Here is a 17,392-nt window from a genome sequence, read left to right as displayed (position 1 = left end):
AGGAGATAGATATATTTCTTCATGCCAAATGGATATGGGGTGAAAGCGGGAATAGGGTACTGAATTAGACCATCAACCATGATCTTTTTTGAATGGTGGATAGGCCTATGTTTCTAGGTTTAACTTACCGTGTTTCCTCCGGACCGGGTCCCAAGAGGAAGCTGATGGAGAACTCGATATGTTCCAGAACACCGGGTCCAGTGTACAGAACACAAGGGCCCAGGGTATAATACACACAGGGACCCAGGGTACAGAACACAGGGGCCCAGGGTATAATACACACAGGGACCCAGGGTACAGAACACAGGGGCCCAGGGTATAACACACACAGGGACCCAGGGTACAGAACACAGGGGCCCAGGGTATAACACACACAGGGACCCAGGGTATAACACACACAGGGACCCAGGGTACAGAACACAATGGCCCAGGGTATAACACACACAGGGACCCAGGGTACAGAACACAATGGCCCAGGGTATAACACACACAGGGACCCAGGGTACAGAACACAATGGCCCAGGGTATAACACACACAGGGACCCAGGGTACAGAACACAATGGCCCAGGGTATAACACACACAGGGGCCCAGGGTATAACACACACAGGGACCCAGGGTATAACACACACAGGGACCCAGGGAATAACACACACAGGGACCCGGGGTCCAGAACACAGGGGCCCAGGGTATAACACACACAGGGACCCAGGGTGTAACACACACAGGGACCCAGGGAATAACACACACAGGGACCCAGGGAATAACACACTCAGGGACCCAGGGTGTAACACACACAGGGACCCAGGGTACAGAACACAGGGGCCCAGGGTATAACACACACAGGGACCCAGGGTACAGAACACAATGGCCCAGGGTGTAACACACACAGGGACCCAGGGTGTAACACACACAGGGACCCAGGGAATAACACACACAGGGACCCAGGGTGTAACACACACAGGGACCCAGGGTACAGAACACAGGGGCCCAGGGTATAACACACACAGGGACCCAGGGTACAGAACACAATGGCCCAGGGTATAACACACACAGGGACCCAGGGTACAGAACACAGGGGCCCAGGGTATAACACACACAGGGACCCAGGGTGTAACACACACAGGGACCCAGGGAATAACACACACAGGGACCCAGGGTGTAACACACACAGGGACCCAGGGTGTAACACACACAGGGCCCCAGGGTATAACAGACACAGGGCCCCAGGGAATAACACACACAGGGGCCCAAGGTGTAACACACACACGGACCCAGGGTATAACACACACAGGGACCCAGCGTACAGAACACAGGGACCCAGGGTACAGAACACAGGGGCCCAGGGTATAACACACACAGGGACCCAGGGTATAACACACACAGGGGCCGAGGGTGTAACACACACAGGGACCCAGGGTGTAACACACACAGGGACCTAGGGTACAGAACACAGGGGCCCAGGGTATAACGCACACAGGGACCCAGGGTGTAACACACACAGGGGCCCAGGGTATAACACACACAGGGACCTGGGGTACAGAACGCAGGGGCCCAGGGTATAACACACACAGGGACCCAGGGTATAACACCCACAAGGGCCCAGGGTGTAACACACACAAGGGCCCAGGGTGTAACACACACAGGGACCCAGGGTACAGAACACAGGGGCCCAGGGTATAACACACACAGGGGCCCAGGGTATAACACACACAGGGACCCAGGGTATAACACACACAGGGACCCAGGGTACAGAACACAGGGGCCCAGGGTATAACACACACAGGGGCCCAGGGTATAACACACACAGGGACCCAGGGTACAGAACACAGGGGCCCAGGGTATAACACACACAGGGGCCCAGGGTATAACACACACAGGGACCCGGGGTACAGAACGCAGGGGCCCAGGGTGTAACACACACAAGGGCCCAGGGTGTAACACACACAGGGGCCCAGGGTATAACGCACACAGGGACCCAGGGTGTAACACACACAGGGGCCCAGGGTATAACACACACAGGGACCCGGGGTACAGAACACAGGGGCCCAGGGTATAACACACACAAGGGCCCAGGGTGTAACACACACAGGGGCCCAGGGTATAACACACACTGGGGCCCAGGGTATAACACACACAGGGACCCAGGGTACAGAACACAGGGGCCCAGGGTGTAACACACACAGGGGCCCAGGGTATAACACACACAGGGGCCCATGGTATAACACACACAGGGACCCAGGGTACAGAACACAGGGGCACAGGGTATAACACACACAGGGACCAGGGTGTAACACACACAGGGACCTAGGGTATAACACACACAGGGACCCAGGGTACAGAACACAGGGGCCCAGGGTATAACGCACACAGGGACCCAGGGTGTAACACACACAGGGGCCCAGGGTATAACACACACAGGGGCCCAGGGTATAACACACACAGGGACCCAGGGTACAGAACACAGGGGCCCAGGGTATAACACACACAGGGGCCCAGGGTATAACACACACAGGGACCCAGGGTACAGAACACAGGGGCCCAGGGTATAACACACACAGGGACCCGGGGTACAGAACGCAGGGGCCCAGGGTATAACACACACAAGGGCCCAGGGTATAACACACACAGGGGCCCAGGGTATAACACACACAGGGACCCAGGGTACAGAACACAGGGGCCCAGGGTATAACACACACAAGGGCCCAGGGTATAACACACACAGGGGCCCAGGGTATAACACACACAGGGACCCAGGGTACAGAACACAGGGGCCCAGGGTATAACACACACAGGGACCCAGGGTATAACACACACAGGGACCCAGGGTACAGAACACAGGGGCCCAGGGTATAACACACACAGGGACCCAGGGTATAACACACACAGGGACCCAGGGTACAGAACACAGGGGCCCAGGGTATAACACACACAGGGACCCAGGGTACAGAACACAGGGGCCCAGGGTATAACACACACAGGGACCCGGGGTACAGAACGCAGGGGCCCAGGGTATAACACACACAAGGGCCCAGGGTATAACACACACAGGGGCCCAGGGTATAACACACACAGGGACCCAGGGTACAGAACACAGGGGCCCAGGGTATAACACACACAAGGGCCCAGGGTATAACACACACAGGGGCCCAGGGTATAACACACACAGGGACCCAGGGTACAGAACACAGGGGCCCAGGGTATAACACACACAGGGACCCAGGGTATAACACACACAGGGACCCAGGGTATAACACACACAGGGACCCAGGGTACAGAACACAGGGGCCCAGGGTATAACACACACAGGGGCCCAGGGTATAACACACACAGGGACCCAGGGTACAGAACACAGGGGCCCAGGGTATAACACACACAGGGACCCAGGGTATAACACACACAGGGGCCCAGGGTATAACACACACAAGGGCCCAAGGTGTAACACACACAGGGACCCAGGGTACAGAACACAGGGACCCAGGGTACAGAACACAGGGGCCCAGGGTATAACACACACAGAGGGACCCAGGGTATAACACACACAGGGACCCAGGGTACAGAACACAGGGGCCCAGGGTATAACACACACAAGGGCCCAGGGTGTAACACACACAGGGGCCCAGGGTATAACACACACAGGGGCCCAGGGTATAACACACACAGGGACCCAGGGTACAGAACACAGGGGCCCAGGGTGTAACACACACACGGGCCCAGGGTATAACACACACAGGGGCCCAGGGTATAACACACACAGGGGCTCAGGGTATAACACACACAGGGGCCCGGGGTACAGAACGCAGGGGCCCAGGGTATAACACACACAAGGGCCCAGGGTGTAACACACACAGGGGCCCAGGGTATAACACACACAGGGACCCGGGGTACAGAACGCAGGGGCCCAGGGTATAACACACACAAGGGCCCAGGGTACAGAACACAGGGGCCCAGGGTATAACACACACGGGGACCCAGGATATAACACACACGGGGGCCCAGGGTATAACGCACACAGGGGCCCAGGGTACAGAACACAGGGGCCCAGGGTATAACACACACAGGGACCCAGGGTGTAACACACACGGGGACCCAGGGTATAACACACACAGGGACCCAGGGTATAACACACACAGGGACCCAGGGTATAACACACACAGGGACCCAGGGTGTAACACACACAGGGGCTCAGGGTATAACACACACAGGGACCCAGGGTGTAACACACACGGGGACCCGGGGTATAACACACACAGGGGCTCAGGGTATAACACACACAGGGACCCAGGGTGTAACACACACGGGGACCCAGGGTATAACACACACAGGGGCTCAGGGTATAACACACACAGGGACCCAGGGTATAACACACACAGGGGCTCAGGGTATAACACACACAGGGACCCAGGGTATAACACACACAGGGGACCCAGGGTATAACACACACAGGGGCTCAGGGTATAACACACACAGGGACCCAGGGTATAACACACACAGGGGCTCAGGGTATAACACACACAGGGACCCAGGGTATAACACACACAGGGACCCAGGGTATAACACACACAGGGGCTCAGGGTATAACACACACAGGGGCTCAGGGTATAACACACACAGGGGGCCCAGGGTATAACACACACAGGGACCCAGGGTATAACACACACAGGGACCAGGAGCCCAGGGTATAACACACACAAGGGCCCAGGGTGTAACACACACAGGGGCCAAGGGTATAACACACACAGGGGCCCTGGGTATAACACACACAGGGACCCAGGGTATAACACACACAAGGGCCCAGGGAATAACACACACAGGGACCCAGGGTATAACGCACACAGGGGACCCAGGGTATAACACACACAGGGACCCAGGGTATAACACACACAGGGGCTCAGGGTATAACACACACAGGGACCCAGGGTATAACACACACAGGGACCCAGGGTATAACACACACAGGGGCCCAGGGTATAACACACACAGGGACCCAGGGTATAACACACACAGGGACCAGAGTATAACACACACAGGAGCCCAGGGTATAACACACACAGGGGCTCAGGGTATAACACACACAGGGACCCAGGGTATAACACACACAGGGGGCCCAGGGTATAACACACACAGGGACCAGGAGCCCAGGGTATAACACACACAAGGGCCCAGGGTGTAACACACACAGGGGCCAAGGGTATAACACACACAGGGGCCCTGGGTATAACGCACACAGGGACCCAGGGTATAACACACACAGGGGCCCAGGGTATAACACACACAGGGACCCAGGGTATAACACACACAGGGGCTCAGGGTTTAACACACACAGGGACCCAGGGTATAACACACACAGGGGCCCAGGGTATAACGCACACAGGGGTCCAGGGTATTACACACACAGGGACCCAGAGTATAACACACACAGGGGCCCAGGGTATAACGCACACAGGGGCCCAGGGTTTAACACACACAGGGACCCAGGGTATAACACACACAGGGACCCAGGGTATAACACACACAGGGGCCCAGGGTATAACACACACAGGGACCCAGGGTATAACACACACAGGGACCCAGGGTATAACACACACAGGGGCCCAGGGTATAACACACACAGGGGCCCAGGGTATAACGCACACAGGGGCCCAGGGTTTAACACACACAGGGACCCAGGGTATAACACACACAGGGACCCAGGGTATAACACACACAGGGGCCCAGGGTATAACACACACAGGGACCCAGGGTATAACACACACAGGGACCCAGGGTATAACACACACAGGGGCCCAGGGTATAACACACACAGGGACCCAGGGTATAACACACACAGGGACCAGAGTATAACACACACAGGGACCAGAGTATAACACACACAGGGACCCAGAGTATAACACACACAGGGGCCCAGGGTATAACGCACACAGGGGCCCAGGGTTTAACACACACAGGGACCCAGGGTATAACACACACAGGGACCCAGGGTATAACACACACAGGGGCCCAGGGTATAACACACACAGGGACCCAGGGTATAACACACACAGGGACCCAGGGTATAACACACACAGGGGCCCAGGGTATAACACACACAGGGACCCAGGGTATAACACACACAGGGACCAGAGTATAACACACACAGGGGCCCAGGGTATAACACACACAGGGGCTCAGGGTATAACACACACAGGGACCCAGGGTATAACACACACAGGGGGCCCAGGGTATAACACACACAGGGACCAGGAGCCCAGGGTATAACACACACAAGGGCCCAGGGTGTAACACACACAGGGGCCAAGGGTATAACACACACAGGGGCCCTGGGTATAACGCACACAGGGACCCAGGGTATAACACACACAGGGGCCCTGGGTATAACGCACACAGGGACCCAGGGTATAACACACACAGGGACCCAGGGTATAACACACACAGGGGCTCAGGGTATAACGCACACAGGGACCCAGGGTATAACACACACAGGGGCCCTGGGTATAACGCACACAGGGACCCAGGGTATAACACACACAGGGACCCAGGGTATAACACACACAGGGGCCCAGGGTATAACGCACACAGGGGTCCAGGGTATTACACACACAGGGACCCAGAGTATAACACACACAGGGGCCCAGGGTATAACGCACACAGGGGCCCAGGGTTTAACACACACAGGGACCCAGGGTATTACACACACAGGGGTCCAGGGTATAACACACACAGGGACCCAGGGTATTACACACACAGGAGCCCAGGGTTTAACACACACAGGGACCCAGGGTATTACACACACAGGGGTCCAGGGTATAACACACACAGGGGCCCAGGGTATAACACACACAGGGACCCAGAGTATAACACACACAGGAGCCCAGGGTTTAACACACACAGGGACCCAGGGTATTACACACACAGGGGCCCAGGGTATAACACACACAGGGACCCAGAGTATAACACACACAGGGACCCAGAGTATAACACACACAGGAGCCCAGGGTTTAACACACACAGGGACCCAGGGTTTAACACACACAGGGACCCAGGGTATTACACACACAGGGGCCCAGGGTATAACACACACAGGGACCCAGAGTATAACACACACAGGAGCCCAGGGTTTAACACACACAGGGACCCAGGGTATTACACACACAGGGACCCAGGGTATTACACACACAGGGACCCAGGGTATAACACACACAGGGACCCAGGGTTTAACACACACAGGGACCCAGGGTATTACACACACAGGGACCCAGGGTATAACACACACAGGGGCTCAGGGTATAACACACACAGGGGCCCAGGGTATTACACACACAGGGGCCCAGGGTATAACACACACAGGGACCCAGGGTTTAACACACACAGGGACCCAGGGTATTACACACACAGGGACCCAGGGTATAACACACACAGGGGCTCAGGGTATAACACACACAGGGGCCCAGGGTATTACACACACAGGGGCCCAGGGTATTACACACACAGGGGCCCAGGGTATAACACACACAGGGACCAGGGTATAACACACACAGGGGCCCAGGGTATAACACACACAGGAGCCCAGGGTATAACACACACAGGAGCCCAGGGTATAACACACACAGGAGCCCAGGGTATTACACACACAGGAGCCCAGGGTATTACACACACAGGGGCCCAGGGTATTACACACACAGGGGCCCAGGGTATTACACACACAGGGGCCCTGGGTATTACACACACAGGTGCCCAGGGTATAACACACACAGGGACCCAGAGTATAACACACACAGGAGCCCAGGGTTTAACACACACAGGGACCAGGGTATAACACACACAGGGGCCCAGGGTATAACACACACAGGGGTCCAGGGTATAACACACACAGGGGCTCAGGGTATAACACACACAGGGACCAGGGTATAACACACACAGGGGCCCAGGGTATAACACACACAGGAGCCCAGGGTATAACACACACAGGAGCCCAGGGTATAACACACACAGGAGCCCAGGGTATTACACACACAGGGGCCCAGGGTATTACACACACAGGGGCCCAGGGTATTACACACACAGGGGCCCTGGGTATTACACACACAGGTGCCCAGGGTATAACACACACAGGGACCCAGAGTATAACACACACAGGAGCCCAGGGTTTAACACACACAGGGACCAGGGTATAACACACACAGGAGCCCAGGGTATAACACACACAGGAGCCCAGGGTATTACACACACAGGGGCCCAGGGTATTACACACACAGGGGCCCAGGGTATAACACACACAGGGACCCAGAGTATAACACACACAGGAGCCCAGGGTTTAACACACACAGGGACCCAGAGTATAACACACACAGGGACCCAGAGTATAACACACACAGGAGCCCAGGGTTTAACACACACAGGGACCCAGAGTATAACACACACAGGGACCCAGGGTTTAACACACACAGGGACCCAGAGTATAACACACACAGGGACCAGGGTATAACACATACAGGGGCTCAGGGTATAACACACACAGGGACCAGAGTATAACACACACAGGGACCAGAGTATAACACACACAGGGACCCAGGGTTTAACACACACAGGGGCCCAGGGTATAACACACACAGGGACCCAGAGTATAACACACACAGGGACCAGGGTTTAACACACACAGGGGCCCAGGGTTTAACACACACAGGGACCCAGAGTATAACACACACAGGGACCAGAGTATAACACACACAGGGACCAGAGTATAACACACACAGGGACCCAGGGTTTAACACACACAGGGACCCAGAGTATAACACACACAGGGACCAGGGTTTAACACACACAGGGGCCCAGGGTTTAACACACACAGGGACCCAGAGTATAACACACACAGGGACCAGGGTATAACACACACAGGGGCTCAGGGTATAACACACACAGGAGCCCAGGGTATAACACACACAGGGGCCCAGGGTATAACACACACAGGGGCTCAGGGTATAACACACACAGGGGCCCGGGGTACAGAACGCAGGGGCCCAGATTACGGAATGGGTGGGTGTGTACTACATGGGGAAGAAAAGGACAGTACACGCGGGTCGGGGCAGGCGTGCAGTTCACCGGGGTGGCTGTACGGCGGTACTTGAGGCGGGGTGGGTGTTTGACACCTCTCGTGGGAGCGTGACGCTGTGACCTCTGATTTTCCCTCTCCCCCCCCCCCCCCCAGGGTCCTGCAAGCAGTCACCCAGCCCGCCCTACTCGGCCTCACCGCAGGGACCAGCGACTCCGCAGCCCAAGTCGCCGGTGACGCCAAACCGGGAGAGGAAACTGTCGTCGTCGGACGACAGGAGGAAAGTGGTGAGCAGAGCGGCGGGTGCTCGGGTCACGGGCGGGCACGGGTACCAGGACCCAGAACTGTACCCAGCACTCCAGGTATGCACGCGACCTTATTCGAGATGAAGCTCCTTAAGACCCGCTAAGAGTAACGTGGCAGAAAGTCAGTGACAGGGTAACAGCCGGGCAAGGGTAGGGGTAGGGGACGGGGAGGGGGGGTTAGTGGGGGAGTGCAGGAGCAGGCTAGAGGGGCTGTATGCCCTCATCCTGCTCCGATTGCCGACGTCTACGGGCTACAACACAGGCTGGAGTGCATTACACAGGCTAACGCGGCCCGGGGTGCAAAACGAAGGCGAACACGACCCGGGGCGTATCAGCATGAGCTAGCGCAGCCGCTGTCTGTGGGTGTTCCGTTAACTTCACACCACTGTTTTGAGTCTGTCGGAACTGAATTGGGGGAGTGGTAATCGGCCTTTGAGTGAAGGGTCTCCCTATGGGAGAGGGGGTCCTTTCGGAGAGATCACCCTGTGAGTGAGGGGCCGCCCACTCTGCGGTGTGTGATTAACTCCGTCTTGCTTGTTTTCCAGAGGGCGCGGCCGTACAGAGATTCCAGCATCTACTGGGAGATCCAAGGCAGCGAGATAAACATACTGAAAAGGATTGGAGCAGGGTCTTTCGGGACTGTATACAAAGCAAAGTGGCATGGTAAATACAGGGGCAAGAACGCGGCAGGGAGAGGACAGGAGCACGCTAAGCACAGGGCAGCGTGGTTGCTTGCCTTTCAGAATGCTGACCTCTCTCCTCTCCTGGTTCTTGCAATGACTGATTCTACAGTGGGGAATTTAATATTAGCACCTCTTTCTCACCCAGGTTCGAGCTGTCTCTTTCCTCAGTTTAATGCCTGCTCCTTCTCCCCATCGCTGTCTGCCTGGTTTGTCTCTGTCTGTCCCTCTTCCCCTCCTTGCCTCTCTCCCAACCCTTTCTCTCTCTCTCTCTCCACGCTCTCTGTCTCCAGTATGTCTGTCTCTCTCACTCTCCCTCTCCCCCCCACCCCCTCCCCTGTCTCTTGCATGTCTCTCTCACCACTCTGTCTCCCTCTCTCTCCACTCTCTCTCTCTCCTGTGTGTCTGTCTCTATCTCTCTCTCTGTCTCTCCACTCTCTATCTCCTGTGTGTGTGCCTGTCTCTCCACTCTCTCTATCTCCAGTGTGTGTGTGTCTCTCTCTCTCCCCACTCTCTCTATCTCCAGTGTGTGTGTGTGTGTGTGTCTCTCTCTCTCCCCACTCTCTCTATCTCCTGTGTGTGTGTGTCTCTCTCTCTCCCCACTCTCTCTATCTCCAGTGTGTGTGTGTGTCTCTCTCTCTCTCTCCCCACTCTCTCTATCTCCAGTGTGTGTGTGTGTCTCTCTCTCTCTCCCCACTCTCTCTATCTCCAGTGTGTGTGTGTGTCTCTCTCTCTCCCCACTCTCTCTATCTCCTGTGTGTGTGTGTCTCTCTCTCTCCCCACTCTCTCTATCTCCAGTGTGTGTGTGTGTGTGTCTCTCTCTCTCCCCACTCTCTCTATCTCCTGTGTGTCTGTCTCTCTCTCTCTCCCCACTCTCTCTATCTCCAGTGTGTGTGTGTGTCTCTCTCTCTCCCCACTCTCTCTATCTCCAGTGTGTGTGTGTGTGTCTCTCTCTCCCCACTCTCTCTATCTCCAGTGTGTGTGTGTGTGTCTCTCTCTCTCCCCACTCTCTCTATCTCCAGTGTGTGTGTGTGTCTCTCTCTCTCTCCCCACTCTCTCTATCTCCTGTGTGTCTGTCTCTCTCTCTCTCCCCACTCTCTCTATCTCCAGTGTGTGTGTGTGTCTCTCTCTCTCCCCACTCTCTCTATCTCCAGTGTGTGTGTGTGTCTCTCTCTCTCCCCACTCTCTCTATCTCCAGTGTGTGTGTGTGTGTGTCTCTCTCTCTCCCCACTCTCTCTATCTCCTGTGTGTGTGTGTCTCTCTCTCTCCCCACTCTCTCTCTATCTCCAGTGTGTGTGTGTGTCTCTCTCTCTCTCTCCCCACTCTCTCTATCTCCAGTGTGTGTGTGTGTGTGTCTCTCTCTCTCCCCACTCTCTCTATCTCCTGTGTGTCTGTCTCTCTCTCTCTCCCCACTCTCTCTATCTCCAGTGTGTGTGTGTCTCTCTCTCTCTCCCCACTCTCTCTATCTCCAGTGTGTGTGTGTGTGTCTCTCTCTCTCTCCCCACTCTCTCTATCTCCAGTGTGTGTGTGTGTGTCTCTCTCTCTCTCCCCACTCTCTCTATCTCCTGTGTGTCTGTCTCTCTCTCTCTCCCCACTCTCTCTATCTCCAGTGTGTGTGTGTGTCTCTCTCTCTCCCCACTCTCTCTATCTCCAGTGTGTGTGTGTGTCTCTCTCTCCCCCCACTCTCTCTATCTCCAGTGTGTGTGTGTGTCTCTCTCTCTCCCCACTCTCTCTATCTCCAGTGTGTGTGTGTGTGTCTCTCTCTCTCGCCCCACACTCTCTATCTCCAGTGTGTGTGTGTGTGTGTGTCTCTCTCTCCCCACTCTCTCTATCTCCAGTGTGTGTGTGTGTCTCTCTCTCTCTCCCCACTCTCTCTATCTCCAGTGTGTGTGTGTGTCTCTCTCTCTCTCCCCACTCTCTCTATCTCCAGTGTGTGTGTGTGTCTCTCTCTCTCTCCCCCCACTCTCTCTATCTCCAGTGTGTGTGTGTCTCTCTCTCTCTCGCCACTCTCTCTATCTCCAGTGTGTGTGTGTGTCTCTCTCTCTCTCCCCACTCTCTCTATCTCCAGTGTGTGTGTGTCTCTCTCTCTCTCTCCCCACTCTCTCTATCTCCAGTGTGTGTGTGTGTCTCTCTCTCTCTCCCCACTCTCTCTATCTCCAGTGTGTGTGTGTGTCTCTCTCTCTCTCGCCCCACACTCTCTATCTCCAGTGTGTGTGTGTGTGTGTGTGTCTCTCTCTCCCCACTCTCTCTATCTCCAGTGTGTGTGTGTGTCTCTCTCTCTCTCCCCACTCTCTCTATCTCCAGTGTGTGTGTGTGTCTCTCTCTCTCTCCCCACTCTCTCTATCTCCAGTGTGTGTGTGTGTCTCTCTCTCTCTCCCCCCACTCTCTCTATCTCCAGTGTGTGTGTGTCTCTCTCTCTCTCCCCACTCTCTCTATCTCCAGTGTGTGTGTGTGTCTCTCTCTCTCTCCCCCCACACTCTCTATCTCCAGTGTGTGTGTGTGTCTCTCTCTCTCTCCCCACTCTCTCTATCTCCAGTGTGTGTGTGTGTCTCTCTCTCTCTCCCCACTCTCTCTATCTCCAGTGTGTGTGTGTCTCTCTCTCTCTCCCCACTCTCTCTATCTCCAGTGTGTGTGTGTCTCTCTCTCTCTCCCCACTCTCTCTATCTCCAGTGTGTGTGTGTGTCTCTCTCTCTCTCGCCCCACACTCTCCATCTCCAGTGTGTGTGTGTGTGTGTGTCTCTCTCTCCCCACTCTCTCTATCTCCAGTGTGTGTGTGTCTCTCTCTCTCTCTCCCCACTCTCTCTATCTCCAGTGTGTGTGTGTGTGTCTCTCTCTCTCCCCCCACTCTCTCTATCTCCAGTGTGTGTGTGTCTCTCTCTCTCTCCCCACTCTCTCTATCTCCAGTGTGTGTGTGTCTCTCTCTCTCTCCCCACTCTCTCTATCTCCAGTGTGTGTGTGTGTCTCTCTCTCTCTCCCCACTCTCTCTATCTCCAGTGTGTGTGTGTGTCTCTCTCTCTCTCCCCACTCTCTCTATCTCCAGTGTGTGTGTGTGTGTCTCTCTCTCTCTCCCCCCACTCTCTCTATCTCCAGTGTGTGTGTGTGTCTCTCTCTCTCTCTCCCCACTCTCTCTATCTCCAGTGTGTGTGTGTCTCTCTCTCTCTCCCCACTCTCTCTATCTCCAGTGTGTGTGTGTGTGTCTCTCTCTCTCTCCCCACTCTCTCTATCTCCAGTGTGTGTGTCTCTCTCTCTCTCCCCACTCTCTCTATCTCCAGTGTGTGTGTGTGTGTCTCTCTCTCTCCCCCCACTCTCTCTATCTCCAGTGTGTGTGTGTCTCTCTCTCTCCCCCCACTCTCTCTCCCCCCACTCTCTCTCCTGTGTGTTTGTCTCTGTGTTCTGTGACTGTCTGCCTGTCTCTTGCAGTGAGTGTATAAGACTCACTTTATGATCACTTTCATATTCTGTACCCACCCCCCACTTCCTTGCTCCCACTTTCTCTCCCTTTCCTTCCCACTCCCCCTCTCCTCGCTCTTTCCCTGCTCGTTCTCCTCTCGCCCCTCTCTCCCTGCCCGCCTTTACCTCCCCTCCTCCCTTCTCTCCCTCCCTATCTCCTCCAGGAGTAAATAATCCCCCGTTCCCTCTTCTGGCTGCATGTCCGTGTCCCCCCGTGACAGTCCCTCTGATATTTGTGAACTTCTCCCTATGTTACAGGTGATGTTGCTATTAAGATTCTGAAAGTGACCTATCCAACTCCTGAGCAGCTCCAGGCATTCAAGAATGAAGTGCTTGTTCTCAGGTAAATATTCTGTGTAGCTGTGTCGCTGTCGGTGAAACCGAAACCACTGCCCTCCCCGTGACGTGTTTCTACCACCAGCGGACAGATTCAGTAATGTCTCTCCGCGCTCGGCATGCTGCATTCATCGTCTTCGCCACCACAAAGAACGAGCTCCTTGACTCGTTTGGAAGGAGGCTCTCAACAAAATTCTGCCCCAGTCCCGGAGCGAAACCTTCCAACAGCAACACGGCGAAACGGTTGCTGGACACGTCGGCAGCGACACGGTGTTCACCAGCTTCCTTCAGAGTTCACCCTTCCTCATCGCCTCGCCCGTAATTGTGGGGTGGGGGATGTGGTGGCTTATTGTCGTGGCGTGTGAACAGTGTCGGTGCTGTTGTTGAGAGAGTGTTTGTCCATGTTTTGTGTACAGGTCTGACTGCAGGATTGTTGTGTGAGTGTGCGTGTGTGTGCGCACAAGCGAGTGTCAGAGAGCGAGGAGCGGGCAGTGGTGAGAGGGAGAGGGAGAGGTGAGGAAAGGGACAGAAGCAGAGAGCGAGGGACACACACAGGGAAAGAGAGAAAGAATAAAGGAAGAGAGAGAGATGGACAGAGAGAGAGTTAGGGGGAAAGAGAGGACAAAAAGAGAGAAGGAGAGACAGACAAGACGAACAAAGAGAGAGGAGAGTGAGTCAGGGACAGAGAGGGAGAGAGACAGACGGACTGGAGGGGTGGGGGACAGGTGGAGAGGGAGAGAAAGTGAGACACGGACTGAGAGAAAGGGAGAGAGGGTCGGGGGGGAGAGAGAGAGACAGGGACTAAGACGGGGAGAGAATGAGGGATAGAGAGAGAAAGACGAGGAGAGAGTGTCAGGGACAGACACAGAGAGAGAGGCAGGGACTAAGAGACAGGGAGAGAGGATGAGGGGGAGAGAGAGACAGACAGACTGAGAGAGAGAGACGGATGGCGAGACAGGGAGAGAGCGTCAGGGACAGACAGAGAGAGAGAGAGAGACAGGGAAAGAGGATCGGGGCAGATAGGGTCAGGACAGACAGGGAGAGGAGGGTCAGGGACAGACAGAGAGAGAGAGAGACAGGGAAAGAGGATCGAGGCAGATAGAGAGATGGAGAGAGAGGGTCAGGGACAGACAGAGAGAGGAGGGTCAGGGACAGACAGAGAGAGAGAGAGACAGGGAAAGAGGATCGGGGCATATAGAGAGATATAGAGAGAGGGTCAGGGACAGACAGAGAGAGGAGGGTCAGGGACAGAGAGAGAGAGAGAGACAGGGAAAGAGGATCGGGGCATATAGAGAGATAGGGAGAGAGGGTCAGGGACAGACAGAGAGGGAGAGAGGGTCAGGGACAGAGAGAGAGAGAGAGAGGCAGGGAAAGAGGATCGGGGCAGATAGGGAGAGAGGGTCAGGACAGACAGGGAGAGGAGGGTCAGGGACAGACAGAAAGAGAGACTGGGACTGAGTGGATCAGGGGCGGGGAGGGAGAGGGTCGGGGATGGGGAGGGAGAGAGGGTCAGGGACGGAGAGGGGGAGTCGGGGAGGGAGAGTCGGGGACGGGGAGGGAGAGTCGGTCGGGGACGGGGAGGGAGAGTCGGTCGGGGGCGTATAGGGAGAGTCGGTCGGGGGCGTATAGGGAGAGTCGGTCGGGGGCGGATAGGGAGAGCGGGTCGGGGGCGGATAGGGAGAGCGGGTCGGGGGCGGATAGGGAGAGCGGGTCGGGGGCGGATAGGGAGAGCGGGTCGGGGGCGGATAGGGAGAGCGGGTCGGGGGCGGATAGGGAGAGCGGGTCGGGGGCGGATAGGGAGAGCGGGTCGGGGGCGGATAGGGAGAGCGGGTCGGGGGCGGATAGGGAGAGCGGGTCGGGGGCGGATAGGGAGAGCGGGTCGGGGGCGGATAGGGAGAGCGGGTCGGGGGCGGATAGGGAGAGCGGGTCGGGGGCGGATAGGGAGAGCGGGTCGGGGGCGGATAGGGAGAGCGGGTCGGGGGCGGATAGGGAGAGCGGGTCGGGGGCGGATAGGGAGAGCGGGTCGGGGGCGGATAGGGAGAGCGGGTCGGGGGCGGATAGGGAGAGCGGGCCGGGGACGGGGAGGGAGAGCGGGCCGGGGACGGGGAGGGAGAGCGGGCCGGGGACGGGGAGGGAGAGCGGGCCGGGGACGGGGAGGGAGAGCGGGCCGGGGACGGGGAGGGAGAGAGAGAGTGGGCTCAGAGGGAGAGAGGGTCAGGGACAGAGAGCGAGAGACAGAGTGGGCTGAGAGGGAGAGAGGGTCAGGGAAGGGGAGAGAGAGAGTGGGCTCAGAGGGAGAGAGGGTCAGGGACAGAGATCGAGAGACAGAGTGGGCTCAGAGGGAGAGAGGGTCAGGGACAGAGAGCGAGAGAAGGTCAGGGAGGGAGAGGGAGAGAGAGAGTGGGCTGAGAGGGAGGAGGGTCAGGGAGGGAGAGGGAGAGTGGGCTGAGGGAGAGAGGGTCAGGGCGGGAGAGACAGAGTGGGCTGAGAGGGAGAGAGAGAGTGGGCTGAGAGGGTCAGGGAGGGAGAGGGAGAGAGAGAGTGGGCTGAGAGGGTCAGGGAGGGAGAGGGAGAGAGAGAGTCGGCTGAGAGGGAGGGAGGGTCAGGGACAGAGAGCGAGAGACAGAGTGGGCTCAGAGGGAGAGAGGGTCAGGGACAGAGAGCGAGAGAAGGTCAGGGAGGGAGAGGGAGAGAGAGAGTGGGCTGAGAGGGAGGAGGGTCAGGGAGGGAGAGGGAGAGTGGGCTGAGGGAGAGAGGGTCAGGGCGGGAGAGACAGAGTGGGCTGAGAGGGAGAGAGAGAGTGGGCTGAGAGGGTCAGGGAGGGAGAGGGAGAGAGAGAGTGGGCTGAGAGGGTCAGGGAGGGAGAGGGAGAGAGAGAGTGGGCTGAGAGGGTCAGAGAGGGAGCGAGAGAGTGGGCTGAGAGGGTCAGGGAGGGAGAGGGAGAGTGGGCTGAGAGGGAGAGAGAGAGTGGGCTGAGAGGGTCAGGGAGGGAGAGGGAGAGTGGGCTGAGAGGGAGAGAGAGAGTGGGCTGAGAGGGTCAGGGAGGGAGAGGGAGAGTGGGCTGAGAGGGAGAGAGAGAGTGGGCTGAGAGGGTCAGGGAGGGAGAGGGAGAGAGAGAGTGGGCTGAGAGGGTCAGGGAGGGAGAGGGAGAGTGGGCTGAGAGGGTCAGGGAGGGAGAGGGAGAGAGAGTGGGCTGAGAGGGTCAGGGAGGGAGAGGGAGAGAGAGAGTGGGCTGAGAGGGAGAGAGAGAGTGGGCTGAGAGGGTCAGGGAGGGAGGGAGAGAGAGAGTGGGCTGAGAGGGAGAGAGAGAGTGGGCTGAGAGGGTCAGAGAGCGAGAGACAGAGTGGGCTGAGAGGGTCAGGGAGGGAGAGAGAGAGTCGGCTGAGAGGGAGAGAGGGTCAGGGACAGAGAGGGAGAGAAGGTCAGGGAGGGAGAGGGTGAGAGAGAGTCGGCTCAGAGGGAGAGAGGGTGAGGGACGGAGAGCGAGAGACAGAGTGGGCTGAGAGGGTCAGGGAGGGAGAGGGAGAGAGAGAGTGGGCTGAGAGGGAGGAGGGTCAGGGAGGGAGAGGGAGT

General features: G+C 57.0%; 1 protein-coding gene across 2 annotated transcripts in view; it reads left to right on the top strand.

Annotated features, from left to right (window-relative positions):
- The window catches only part of LOC137364679 (RAF proto-oncogene serine/threonine-protein kinase-like), a 32,250-nt gene that overhangs the window by 307 nt on the left and 14,551 nt on the right, over nucleotides 1-17,392 (top strand). Inside the window, exons 2-4 of one of the 2 annotated variants that reach the window (XM_068027739.1) lie at nucleotides 9,205-9,335; nucleotides 9,899-10,016; nucleotides 13,742-13,826. In XM_068027739.1, coding sequence (XP_067883840.1) covers nucleotides 9,205-9,335; nucleotides 9,899-10,016; nucleotides 13,742-13,826 — 334 coding nt within the window. Of the gene's footprint in view, nucleotides 1-9,204; nucleotides 9,411-9,898; nucleotides 10,017-13,741; nucleotides 13,827-17,392 lie in introns of both variants that reach the window. The other variant, XM_068027738.1, reaches the window with a different exon arrangement.

The sequence above is a fragment of the Heterodontus francisci genome, unplaced genomic scaffold (assembly GCF_036365525.1).
Source record: "Heterodontus francisci isolate sHetFra1 unplaced genomic scaffold, sHetFra1.hap1 HAP1_SCAFFOLD_634, whole genome shotgun sequence".
Classification (NCBI taxonomy): Eukaryota; Metazoa; Chordata; class Chondrichthyes; order Heterodontiformes; family Heterodontidae; genus Heterodontus; species Heterodontus francisci.
This window is presented reverse-complemented; position numbering and strand designations above follow the sequence as displayed.